Below are 14,401 nucleotides of genomic sequence, written 5' to 3'. Positions count from 1 at the left end.
GAAGGTGGGTGGAGTTTACTTGGGACTGAAACCTTAAAATAGAAGCTCATTTTTCCCCTCCAGTTTTGCTTCAAAGGTTTTTGTATTAGATACATCTTGGGCTGCCAGTCTAGTTAAGCTAAGGAACTATAACTTTCTTTCCCTAAGAAAAGTCCCTACCAATCACATCTGAACAAACTTCCCATCCTGGTCAACTTCACACATTTATACTACACAGTACCTATCTCACTGGAAGCAGGTTGACTGATGGGATGTGAATTTCAGGAATGTGAACGTGAGACAGCAATTCTAACTATTCTGAGCTATTGCTCTAAACAGAGATAAAGTGAGGAACATAAGTTAGCTCACTTAAGAGATGCCTTTATTCAACAGCACGTGTAGTGAAAGTCAAATGTGGAGAGCTAAGAGTAAAGCAGGTGCACAGAGAAGCAAAGACAAGTGTCCAAGCCGCTCTAGATGGAGAAACTGATAAATATGCAGAACCACAAAGAGCTGAAATAGTCACCCAGGTTATGGATGGCTGCCATTTCTTGGTTCCTGTCCTTAAAGCAGTAGAATACTCAAGGGCAGTATTCTACTGTGAGATATATATGCTGCTGCTGCTAAGTCGCTTCAGTCATGTCCGACTCTGTGCGACCCCATAGACGGCAGCCCACCAGGCTTCCCTGTCTCTGGGATTCTCCAGGCAAGAACACTGGAGTGAGTTGCCATTTCCTTCTCCAATGCATGAAAGTAAAAAGTGAAAGTGAAGTCACTCAGTCATGTCCAACTCTTAGCGACCCCATGGACTGCAGCCTACCAGGCTCCTCCATCCATGGATTTTCCAGGCAAGAGTACTGGAGTGGGGTGCCATTGCCTTCTCCAGTGAGATATATATATACACATATATTCCCCCTGCCCAACTTAAACTGGTTTCTTGGAGAAGGAAATGGCAATCCACTCCAGTATTCTTGCCTGGAGAATCCTATGGACAGAGGAGTCTGCAGGCTACAATCCATGGGGTCGCAAATGGTCAGACACGACTAAAGTGACTTAGCACGCAAACTGGTTTGCAAGTAGGCTACAACCAAAAATCTATACCAACAAAGAATTTTTCTATAATTTGAAGGATATTTATGCCCCACTTTTTTCCTTTTATTAACTTTTCCCCTAAATAATAATAAGACAACCGTTGGTCTCAGCAACATCATGCTACAGAAAAAACATCTGCCATGATCTTGGGACAAACTTAGCTCTGGCAACTTCTAACTGTAAAACCTGTAACAAGCTCCTTAGTTTCTAAATACCGTTCATGTTTCCTTTAACATCAAAGGGTCTATGACTTATAACTCCAGTGTACAATAAGGGGAGAAGGTGTCCAAAAAAAGCCACTTTCCACATTTTCACAGAATGGGAGTTGACTTTTTTCCATTCTCACTATAGTTGTGGTCCCAAATGTATTGTCTCAAAATATCAGTCATCACCTGCCACTGCTGCTGCTAAGTCGCTTCAGTCGTGTCAGACTATGCGAACCCATAGACGGCAGCCCACCAGGCTCCCCCGTCCCTGGGATTCTCCAGGCAAGAACACTGGAGTGGGCTGCCATTTCCTTCTCCAATGCATGAAAGTGAAAAGTGAAAGTGAAGTTTCTCAGTCATGTCCGATTCTTAGCGACCCCATGGACTGCAGCCCACCAGGCTGTCCATGGGATTTTCCAGGCAAGAGTACTAGAGTGGGGCGCCATTGCCTTCTCCCAGTCATCACCTAGAAAACTCAAATATACTGAGGAATCTAAACTAAACAGAGGCTTACCACTATAAATAACTTGCTGAGGTTCTATAGATTCTTTTTTACTGTAATTTTTTTACAGGGCATTTTTAACAGAAGCTAATGAAAACCACTTATCTGGCCAATTAAGAACTTTATAAACTCAGAGTACTACTTTATATATCTGGGATAAGGTAAAATTACCAGAGTAAAAAACACTGGCTTTGTGGAACTCCATTTTAAAAAGATCCTTCATAACAACCAAACCATATATTGTAACGAAGAGTAGTAAACAACTATGCCACAATTATGAGACATCAACACTCCTCACCAAAACATTCAGGAATGCTGAGTGAGGCCAATACTATATGCATCTCATACTCAGCATTTAGGCTGTTCTCCCTTTGGGAATCTCTTCCTGTTTATGTGGTTGTATCAGCTTTGCTCATTTTTTACACTGCCAGCCACCCTGTTCCTCTCATCTACAACCCACAGTTCTTATCTCTGTGTCTTTGCAAACACTGTTTGTTTTCTCTCTCTGAAATGCCTTTTATCCTAGTCCACCTGACAAACTCTCCCTTCAAGAGCCAAGTCAAATGTGGCCTCTGTGCTAAAACCGTCCATGTTCTCTTCAGGCAGATTTAGGCTCTCCCTCTATGGTTTTAATCTTGAATATACTTCCCTTAGAGTAATAACACATCTTAAACTACTATTGAGTACCTTCTATGTACTACACTAGAAGCTTTATTTTGGTCCTTAGGTAAGTATTATAACCCCAATTTCCCTACTGCTACTGCTGCTGTTAAGCCACTTCAGTCGTGTCCAACTCTGTGCAACCCCATAGATGGCAGCCCACTAGGCTCCTCTGTCCCTGGGATTCTCCAGGCAAGAATACTGGAGTGGGTTGCCATTTCCTTCTCCAATGCATGAAAGTAAAAAGTGAAAGTGAAGTTGCTCAGTCGTGCCCTTAGCGACCCCATGGACTGCAGCCTACCAGGCTCCTCCGTCCATGGGATTTGCCAGGCAAGAGTACTGGAGTGGGTTGCCATTGCCTTCTCCGAATTTCCCTACATAACCTGCCTATATGCATAACAGGGCCAGGACAGAAATTACTGTATGATTCCAAAGCTGATTATCTTTCTACTAGTCTAGAGTTTCTAAGATTTTTTGGAACCCTTGAGAATCTAAGAACCTTCACCCCTCTCTCAACAGGTTTACACACAAAACATTAAGTATAATTTGAAAGGGTTTACAGACCCCCTGAAGCCCATCCACTGCTCCCAGGACAACTTCTTGCTGCTTCTCACAAGTCTATTCACAGCCAGTAAATTTCTTAAGGGAAACAACTGTCATATTTTCAGCTGCCAGTTCTAAACACAGTGCCTAGGGTGTAGTGAGTAGATGGGAGGAATCATGACAGACCTGCATTTTTGCATTTCTTCAGAGCCTACCAGCAGAACTACTCAAATGTTGTTAAAAAGCTTTTCAAATGTAGATTACAACTAAAAACACTTATTACAGGAACTGTAGGTATTAGCATGCATCCCAAAGCCTCTGAGATTAACATGATCCACATTCCACATTCTCTAGGAAAAGCTTTTAGGGAACAACTACTTATATCTCCCATAAGCCAGTTCACTGACACTCTAATCTTATACAAATGGAAACGATATCTGTGTTATTTCACAGGGAAGGAGGTAACTGTCAAGGTTTGAATGCATGAATCCAAAAAAATTAAATACTACAGGAAATATGAAATGCTGGGAGAGGGGTTCAATTCTTGTTTGGAAGACTAGTGATTTAGAACAAGTGCGTTTATCACCGAACTTGCCTTAACAAGTCTTCAACTCAAATCTAATGAAAGGCTTTTTCTCCACAGTATTAAAATTCAAATTTGCAAAGGAGAGCAAGTGCTTTAAGATAAACTGGACTAATAGATTTATCTCAGAAAGTGAGAGTTAATTACGATTCTCGCTTCTGAGTTCTGGGTGAATGTGGTTAAGTTATTCTAAATTTTTAGTGTCCTGATCTTCAAAGTACTGGACTATAAAATAGAAGGAAAGTTTTCTAAGAAAGCGGAAAAATATGTTCAGCAGTACAAACACAGATAAGCATTTTTCAAGGATGAGAAACAGCTCATTCCAGAGGAAAGAAAGGACACACACTGCAGAGTACACGAGTTTAACACTGGAAAGGTATGAGAGACTCTGTTAAAGGCTCTGGAAGGCCAGGTTAAGGAGCATAAACTTTATCCTATTGGCCTGTGATTCTAAATCAGGACAAAAACTACATAAAGGGGTAGGGAGAAGGAGGAAGGGAAATTTGTAAGAGGGACATATAATTACAATTTGAAGAAAAGCAGAGCTTGGGTTTAATGCTTTGAGTTGCCTTGCTGCTGCTGCTGAGTCGCTTCAGTAGTGTCCAACTCTGTGCAAGCCCACAGACGGCAGCCCACCAGGCTCCCCCATCCCTAGGATTCTCCAGGCAAGCCTTAGGCATTTAAAATTCCAATACTTTTAATGATCATCGAAAGGAGCCTTGAGGGTTCCTGTGAAGTCACATTTTTCTGTAATAAAAATAAAACCAACTTATGTTTCCAATACGGTTCTATATAAATATTAAATGAAACAAAAGTAGGCAGCAAACAGTGGGACTCAAACCCACATCTGATTTTTTTTTTTTTCACATCTGATTTTAAAACCAGTATGCCTTCCATTATCCTACAGATGCCAGCACTTGAAAGCGGTATTTTAGGAAAGTGAGCATGATATATGGAAGGAATTACTTAAGGCAAGAAACTACAGGCAAGAAGAGAACAACAGCTATTGCTGGAATCACTCCTAAGACACCCACAACTTACAAGATACCGCTACTGTTGAAGAGATGCCAGTGAACTGATATCTGGATTTTCTTAATGAAATCTAAAACCAAAAGTTAAAAATGGACATTTTATTAAAATTAATAGTCTATGATAATATACCCAGAGTATGATTCACAGAGTACAGGATACACAGGTAGTTACTTTAAGCGCTTCCCTCAGTCCTTATGACAACAACCAGTGTCCAGAGGAAAATATGTACCACACTATTTTCCACATTTATGTAGAAGATATTACAATCAATAAATACATACTTATTTAGGGCTTCTCTGGTGGCTCGGAGGTTAAAGCGTCTGCCTGCAATGTGGGAGACCTGGGTTCGTTCCCTGGGTTGGGAAGATCCCCTGGAGAAGGAAATGGCAACCCACTCCAGTATTCTTGCCTGGAGAATCCCATGGACAGAGGAGCCTGGTCAGCTACAGTCCACAGGGTCGCAAAGAGTTGGACACGACTGAGCGACTTCACTTACTTATTTAAAAGTTTTACTAAATTCACTCCAGTACTTAATCTTTTATTTTTTTCTTTTTTCTTGGGTACTGAAAATAAAAACATCTGTGCAAGCATGCCTGTAGGCAGATGGAGGAAAAAGCAACTCTCATGCTGGTCTAAGAGACAAGCCTCTTGGACCACTTGAAGAATCCACCTGAAGAATAAATCTGTCTTACAGCATTAAGCTCGCTACAATTTCTGCTCACGCGACAGCCATTAATGCCTAAATGCCAGGCACTACATTAAGCAGTGGGGATACAGAGATAATTAAGTCCCAGTCTCTAGCCTCAGAGGCTTTCAGTACAGGGCAGTCAGAAATGTAAATGTTTATGAATCTAATGAACTGAGTATTATAGAAACTCAGAAGTGTTTAACATATGAACAAAAAACTTTAATCTATTTAAATGTTAATATCTTACTTTCAGTTTCAATCTTTCAAAACCCTTTTCCAAATTAAATGTCAAATATTGACAGAAAAAAACCTAACAATATTCTAAAAGTAAATATAGTAAAACAACCTTGAGAATTAACACTTCAGGTAAATTTTTAGTGTTCTAGCTCAGTGAGACATGTATGGAAAGTTACTTAAAAGTTCACTTCCAATTGTGAAGTTAGTTAAAAGATAAATACATTTGGCTGGACACTCATCAGAGTAAGAAAATCTTAACTAAACCAGTGGCAATGGAAAAGGACTAAGATTAGCTCAAATGCTAGGACTGCAAAATATTGCTAATCATTCTAGTTTTAAAGACATTTTAGACATACCACACCATGTTTATAAGCTTACTGAGATATACCTGCAAGCCAACCACAAAATAGAACTTTACACCCTCTTAGGTGTTATAACCACCTAAGACAGACAGACAGACAATAACAAGTATTGGTAAGGATGTAAAGAAAGTAATGGGAGTGGAAAACGTGCATTTTCCTGGTAGAACCATAAAATGTACAGCAGCTTTGGATAACAATCTGTCAGTTCCCTCAAAATGTTAAAGGTATTTACAGGTATATATCCAAGATGATCGAAAACAGATATCCTAACAAAAACTTATGTATAGATTCACAGTAGCAGCATTCATAAAATAATACAAAATGTGTTATATTTCATGTATTATTATTATACAATACAAAATATTCCAAAAAGTGGAAACAACTCAAATGTCTATCAAGAATTGAATGAGTGAACAAAATGTGACATATCCATACAACAGAAAATTATTCAGTCATAAAACAGGATGAAGTCTCTCTGACCACGCAACAGCACAGAGGAATCTTGAAAACATGTTAAGTCAATGGGGTCAGTCACAGAACACCACCTATTATGATTCCATTCATATGAAATGTCTAGATGAGGCAAATCTATGGAGACAGAAGGTAGATTAGTGGTTGCTGAGGTCTGGGAGGAGGAGAGAGGGTAGGAGGAATGACTACTAAGGGGTATGGGGTTTCTTTTTGGGCTAAGAAAAATTGACTGTGGTAACAACTACACATTTTTGTGAACATATTAAAAACTATTAAACTGCACAGCGTAAAATGAATGAATTTTATGCTAAATAAATTATATCTCAATAAAGCTGTTATTAATTTTTAAAACACTACAAGCCACAATATTGAACAGTTTAACAAACAATGAAATTTTTAATACTTTCTAGTGTGTGCAGCATAAGCTCTTGCCAGGCTTTCAATCTTTCCTCTCCCATTTTTTAGCAAATCAAATTCAAACCTTAAATTAAAACTTCAGAAGTCTTATTTGACAAGTTCTTGTTATCTGTATTTTTATGTGTGTGCTCATTCGCACCCAACTGTTTTGTTACTCTATGGGCTGTAGCCCACCAGGATCCTCTGTCCATGGGATTTCCCTGGTAAGAATACTGGAGTTGGTGGCCATTTCCTATTTCCGGGAATCCTGCCAACCCAGGGATCGAACCCACGTCTCCTGCACTACTGGCAAGCAGAATCTTTATCACAGAGCCACCATTTGTCTTTTAAAATTATACTGAAATAGCAATCATTTTACCAAAAGATATACATACAGATAAGAAATACATGTATGAAAAATGCTGTCCCTATCTTATTATTTTTTTTTTTAAGCAGAAGGCAGGAGGGGATCTGTGTCTTCCTCTGGCTTCAGCCATCTACATTCAGAATGCTAAAGTAAATGGAAGGAATTTATACTACTTCAACTATTTCCTCTTCAGCCTATGACAATCTGGCTTTTTCCCATACCCCAACTCCAAACAGCTTTTTCTAGTCACCAAATCACTCCTACTTAGCAAACTCCTACTTTCTTAAGCTCACCTTACCGGTCCTCCAAGAATTATCTGACTTTGGTAATGTCTTCCCTGAAACTCTCCCAGGCCTTTCTGACATCCTCTAGGTTCCTTTCCATCCTCTTTGACCACACCTACCCAGGAGCAATCACCAATATTTTCATTTAGAGGCTGCTCTTTAAATGTTGTTGCTTTTCAACCTTAGGTTGGCCACACCATACACTTGTCTGAATGTGTTCATGACTCTCATGCTTTCAAATACCTCTTACATGCTTTAATTCTGTCCCAGTAGCTCTCTTGAGCTCTACATTTCTACAAGATGTCTCACAGGCACCTCAGTTGTAACATGTCCAAAACTAAACTCATTCTCTTTAATTCTGAAGTTTCCTCCAACCATCGTCTCCCTGGTCTCCTCTGCTTTTGTCCTTCCTTCCTCCTTACCTTACCAAATGGAACGTTCCAACTTGGGTGACAGTATACCAAGCTAGAAACTCTAGAGTCATACTACAATATTCCTCTCTCCTTCACTACTCACATGTAGTGAGTCATGAAGACTTCTTTCTTAATCCTTATCAGATCCTTTGTATATTCTCTGTCCCACTGTCTTAAGTTTGGCTCAGGCCATCATATCTCACTTCCTATTGTTCAACAACTTCAAAAATGCTCTCCTTCATCTGGTCATCCATTCATCCATCAGAATCAACTTTCTGCAACACAAATCTGTCAAATGACTGCTTACTTTCCCTGTAACGCTGAGACCTATAGTGTATAAACTGCTCAAAATTACTATTACTGATCTATAGAATAAAATATCGGAGAAGGCGATGGCACCCCACTCCAGTGTTCTTGCCTGGAGAATCCCAGGGATGGGTGAGCCTGGTGGGCTGCTGTCTGTGGGGTCACACAGAGTCAGACACAACTGAAGTGACTTAGCAGCAGAATAAAATACAGCACAGATTCAAGAACCTTCACAACCTGATCCCTAACTGGCTTTCTCAGCATCCCATTAACCTTTACCATGCTAATACCATTGTTTCACTGGTTCTCAAAATATGGTCCAGAGATGGCCCACACCTAGACCATTTTAAAGAATTCACGAGGTTAAAACTCTTTTCTAAGTTATGCTTCCTCACCTGCAAATATACAAATGCACAGACTTTAGTACAATATTTTTAGCATATTCATTCTCTTTAGGAGTGTACACTGGGTTTTTCTAGAGGATACATGACACTTGATACTGTGAAATATGACACTGCATCAGTATGAATGCAACAGATATGAGAATCCAGATCTCTTCTATTAAGCTGCTGCTGCTGCTGCTAAGTCGCTTTAGTCGTGTCCAACTCTGTGTGACCCCAGAGACGGCAGCCCACCAGGCTCCCCTGTCCCTGGGATTCTCCAGGCAAGAACACTGGAGTGGGTTGCCATTTCCTTCTCCAATGCATGAAAGTGAAAAGTGAAAGCGAAGTCACTCAGTCGTGTCCGACTCCTAGCAACTCCATGGACTGCAGCCTTCCAGGCTCCTCCGTCCATGGGATTTGCCAGGCAAGAGTATTAGAGTGGGTTGCCATTGCTAGATGGTAAAAAAAATTTGCAGAAGTATAAAAATAATGCTTCTTTCCACCAGTAGTTTCTTTGAAAAATCACTTGTTATAAAATACAGTATATGTATGGAATGGTTTTATCACCATTATTTTAAAGTAAATTATTTTTTAAAGTATTTTTTAATTTCTAATACAGTACAAACAAACAAACCTCTTTGGAGTCCTCAGTAATTTTGAGAATGTAAAAGACTCCTGAGATCAAAATGTGTGAGAACTGCTACATTAGTTATAGCAGATTATCTACTACTCTCTAAACATGCTCAGCTCTAAAACCCCCTATCCTTCTGCATGGAAATGCACCCTCTGCTACCTGCCAAGTTCCAGCTAGGTCCAAAGAGACCTCGGATGCATTCTGGAGGATAGAAAGATAAGGTTGTGAAGTCAAGCAAGATACTTTACTTCTCAGACAGCGTTTCCTTATCTCTAAAATTTAGGTTATAGCCACCTCATAAACGGCAGATATGTTAAATAAGACAGTGTAAAATGTATGGCACAGTGTTTAACAAATAGAAGGGATAAAAAATGTTAATCTTTTTTCTACTTAATTTATAACATCACAAACACTACTGTAGTAAGATAAAAACAGCATAACAATTATTTAATCATAACAAAGCAAGCAAATTGGTTGCTTTGCGCAGTTCTGTCAAAATTACTATTTGTAGAGCGGATGGTTTTATATAATAAACTCCTTGAATGCATAACTACTAAGGTACTTCTGCAGTTACCTGTGATTGATAAATTTAGATTAATTTAAAATATCAGTTAGTTTAAACGGCATTTTAACACAGGAATGCTTGCTATAATGCCTGTTTAGCCTTAAAAAAAAATCCATAAATCTTCTCCTTCATGTTTCACAAAAGTACTGTAATTCACACCTCTGCTGCATCCTGTTTTTGAAATACTCCACTGACTCTACTTACTAAGGTATTGTTTTTATCGTAACGAGAATGGGTTTTTAAACTGAAACTGCCATATTTATATGCAGCTTTACTGTCATCTTTTACAATTTTTAAATATACAAATGTCTAGTGTGTATCACATAAACTTTAGCCTAATTAGAATAAATTTACTTCTTGTTTCAATACTTTAATTATACATGACAAAGCTTTAAACAGCAAAAGAAAATTACTGGAACACCAAAGCCCAGACATCTCTTTTTCCTTCTACCTTCTATCTCATCTTTTTTTCCTTCTACCTCTAGTTATATGAGTCAGCCATTTGAGAATATTGAAGACAGCACGATCGTTTGTTAGATGAAGATCCTAAATATCAGTCCCATACTTCAGTCTTGTGAAGTAGGTAGCATTTATCTTCTTTTGAAGTTGAAAGAACTCGGTCAATTCATTTTCTTGCAAGTGGCCAAGGTCAGAAAACTAACCAGTGGCAGAGATGTAGTAAAACCTACACATGTCAAACATAAATGGGCATCACCCTATGTACACATTTACTTCTCATGATCACTATCTGCAATTTCATAAAGATGACACGCTGAGATAGTTGTGATCAAGTTCTGGATCTGACACAGATTATCAGTTTAGCTATCAACTTGAAATCATTTTGGTGCTGTCGTTTACACCATCTCAATACCTTAGTATTCTCCTCTTTCACAGATGGGGCACACAAAAGGCCAATGCCAGGAATAGACAACTCACAGAATGATGACAGGCAGAAAAGTCTCTACCCTTACTAGTCATCGCGATATTAAAATTAAAACAACATACTATTCTTCAACCTCGAATTATCAAAGATCCAAGATTATTATATGAACACTCATACATTACTGTTAGTTGTAAAAAGTGATACAACTTCAAAAAGTTATGCATTTACATATATCAGACATTTACATCCTTTTATCTAGTACTTCCAACACCACTGGAAGATATCTTATACAATAATTCAAAATAAAGAAATTTTATGCTTAAGTGTTCTCCACAGAATTATGACACATAATAGCAGAAAATCAGCAGCCTAAACTTTCAACTATAAGAAAATGGTTAAGCTATGACAGTGGCTAGGTGAAATATTATATAGCCACCTAAAATTATTTTTACAAAGGAAAAACACCTAAATATGAAGTTGGAAAAAACCCTAAGAATATTAAATGGTACATGTAGTATGGTCACAGAGAAGCATTAAAGACATTAACAACGACAGCCTTTGGGTGATGGGACTATAGGAAGACCGAACAGAATAATGGAAAAACCACAGTATGAATGCCTATTCCACGTTCCTAAAGGTAAGGCATTCTTAATTACTGTTCTATAATTTCCAAATTTGAAACAATGAACATTATCACTTCATAACTGAATAGGGTTATAATAGCTAGATTATCCCTAAGGCTCAGTTCTCAAATGCTAAAAATGCATTTTTAACCCATGTGAGAATTTAAGAATAACAGAAGAGTTTATTATTAGAAGAATCTATTAGCCAATATATTTTCTTTTAGTGGCAGAAGGGACAAAGTTTTCCTCCAGCTTTCTAGTCAAGAGAAAAAGAGGCATAACTGGCAGACTTAATTATACCTATTACTTATCAAGTCACAGAATAAAAAAAGCAAGCACTGTAAAAGAACAGCTTTAGTCATCAAATCTTAAATGCAGAATCACCTAGCTATCCCTAGGTATTAGGAAGAAGAAGAAAACTCATTTAGTCCTGGAGAAATGAAATCTCCAATAGGAATCCCTGACTCATCCCCAAAGCATGAACCCGAAGGCTACTTCCCCTGTACAGGAGTTCAGAGACTGGGCACTAGTCCTGATGGCCTGCATCAGCAAACAATGCCCTTTCCTGACAGGATATGCCCATAGAGAACAAGAGGACCAACATGCCAAGTGGACAGGGGTCACACACCTCTCCTTCCACAACCAAAGTAAGACTGTATAAGACTAGTTTTAAACATTTTAAATCTAAGTAAATACTTTCTTTTACGTCTGCTAGAGAGTAATAAAATGGGGACTCTGTCCAATTACTGTGATATCATTTCAAAGATACCTAACACATTCAAAATTCCCAATAGGAAGAAGGAAATATCTTCTTTAACTTTTTCAGATAAAAGGGTAATGGGGTGGGGGTGGGGGAATACATGGGCTAAGTATCAAGAGGAAATGTTTAAAATAAACTATAAATGATTTAATCAACATTTTTTACACTTTGAAAAAATACTAAGAAAACCAAACTCCTCTCTTCTATTACTGGTTTAGGGAGGCGGGAATCACAAAGCTCAACTATACTGTTATGACACTGAGTAAAGTCAAGGGTTAAGAATTTTAACGCTAAAGTTTTACTAGACCGAAGTCTCTTTAAAATGTGAAAAGTATTTCTTATTTCAGTGCGAAAAGCCATTTCACCTGCACTTTGTAAACAATTAAACTGTACTTTGAAACAAAAACTAGCCAATGTTTGCGACTCATTTTTATACACATTAACTGTGTATCCTTTTCACAATCCAGAATATCAGAGTTAGGTGACTACTCTTGGAGGTGAATCTTGCCCAGAAGCAAAATTTTCCCTAGCTTATTTCCCATTTCCAAACCCCGCCAAGACTAAGGAACAACCACTTCCCAAAGTCCCACTTCCTTTTCCATTCCCCAGACCTCCAGGGTTTCCAACGCCCCAGTCTTGCGCAATATCCGTAGGAGCAGCGCCGCAACCACCGCCTCCCAAGCCGAGAAACAACCCTAAAGGGAACATTGTCCAGCAGAAAAATAAAGGAGGGGGGGTGGCAATGGAGGAAGTCGACTTCTGGTCCCACGCCTTCGGATCTGACCCCCTTGTAGTGATGGCTCGAGAGCAATTCCACGACCAAGACTTTTAACCTCTCCAGCCCGCCAGTACAAGCAAAGGGCGGAAGGGGGAGGGGGGATGTCGGAAGGGGGGTGGGGAGACTACGAAGGTTATCTCCCAGTTCAGGGCTTCAGCCCGTACAGTCGCCTCCGCCCCACCAGGACTATTGTTCCCAAGTTCCCCACCCCCACCCCGGATAGGAAGTGATAGTCACATCCCCTCCGCCTTCGGCAGTATCCCCTAGGGAGTCTGAAGTAGGCTTCCTTCGGGATAACCACGCACCCTCCACCCCCGCGCCCTGCCTCTACACACACTTTTCCCTCAACCTCAAATCACGTTGACCCCTACACCATCTAAAACCTGGGTCTCAAGAGACAAGAGACAGGACGGCAGTAAATGGAAATCGAACATTCCACGAGATTTTCTATGGACTATCCTTTCTCTTGCATTGGAGATAATACTGCGAACCCAGATTAAAGAGCAAAAAGTCCTACCGTGCCCTCTTTTGAGACCAGCTTGAGCAAAGGGACCCCACGAGTTAAATGCATCCGTAATAGCCCCGTTCCTCAGTCGGCGCTATCCGCTCTCCTTCCTGCCTCGACCCTCCCAGGAGGAGCAGACTGGATGGGGAGATGAGAAGAGCCCACCGGCCTGCACCTCATTCGCCTCCCGCTCCCAGCCCGAGAAACAATAGGTGGTCGCGGGCGGCGGCGCTAAGTGCGGGCTTGGCCAGCGGCCTCTCTCTTTGCGTCCCGGACGCGGGCGGAAAGGGGCCGCGATCGCAGGACGAGAGGAAAGGAGGACGAGGGGCGATCTCACCTCCCAGCCTCCGAGTCCACCCCGGCCCTTGGGGTTGGCGCGCGCCCCCTCCGCCCCTCTCCTTACAGCCACACACAAAGCGCTGGCGGCCGGGCCGGGCGGGCGAAGCGGCAGTGGGCTTGGATGCCGGTGAGAGGAGGCAACAGCGAGGGGAGGGACTCACCATGAAGTCCCGGGCGAAGTTGTCCTCCCCATTATGGTCCGGACTCTTCATGGCCTGGACCCTCTGGATGAATTTCCTCAGGATCTCCACTTGCTCCATCCTCCCGCGTCCCCCCGGCTGCGGTCGCTGGCCCCCCCGCCGCCCGCCCGCCCGGCGCAGAGCCCGCTCAGTCTTCCCCAGCTCGCCCCCCCTACCCGTCCCGTCTTTCCCGACCCCTGACGCTCCCTGCTCCTCCCCACCGTCCAAGGCAGCGGCGGTACCGGCGGCACCAGCCCGGCTCCCGATCCTACAACTTCCAGGAGCAGCCACTCTCCCACAGTAGTAGCCGAGCTGCAGCGGCTAGCGCCAACCCCAACCCCCAGCTTGCTCCATCCTCCTTCCCCGCCCTGCTCCTGCTCCGTCGGAGACGCAGCCACCGCCTTAGGAACACGGCTCTCCGATCGCCCTGCCCCCCCCCCCCCCTTCCCGGTTCCTCCTTCCCTCCCTCCAGACTAGCAACCGCAGCCGCCACTCTCCACGGGCGCGCCCCCGCCGCCACTCAGACGCGCGGCCCCGCGCAGCGGCTAGATCCCCGGGGCTACGCCGAGCTGAGCCGCGCCCGCTTGCCACGCCCCCAAGCCCGCCCCGCCGGTCCTAGCCCGGCTAGGAC

General features: G+C 41.7%; 1 protein-coding gene across 7 annotated transcripts in view; it reads right to left on the bottom strand.

Annotated features, from left to right (window-relative positions):
- PTPN12 (protein tyrosine phosphatase non-receptor type 12) overlaps positions 1 to 14,373 on the bottom strand; it is a 91,337-nt gene extending 76,964 nt beyond the window's left edge. The window contains exon 1 of one of the 7 annotated variants that reach the window (XM_086397116.1): positions 13,753 to 14,373. In XM_086397116.1, the coding sequence (XP_086253242.1) occupies positions 13,753 to 13,851 (99 nt within the window). In that variant the 5' untranslated portion in view covers positions 13,852 to 14,373. Of the gene's footprint in view, positions 1 to 13,589; positions 13,699 to 13,752 lie in introns of those variants that run through there. The other 6 variants (XM_086397119.1, XM_086397117.1, XM_086397114.1 and 3 more) reach the window with 6 other exon arrangements.
- Positions 14,374 to 14,401: the final 28 nt, after the last annotated feature.

Source organism: Bos grunniens, chromosome 4, assembly GCF_055505025.1.
Source record: "Bos grunniens cultivar Pamir isolate PY7600 chromosome 4, Bosgru_T2T1.0, whole genome shotgun sequence".
NCBI classification, from domain to species: domain Eukaryota; kingdom Metazoa; phylum Chordata; class Mammalia; order Artiodactyla; family Bovidae; genus Bos; species Bos grunniens.
Note: the sequence above shows the minus strand (reverse complement) of the source record. Positions and strands in the feature narration are given on the sequence as shown.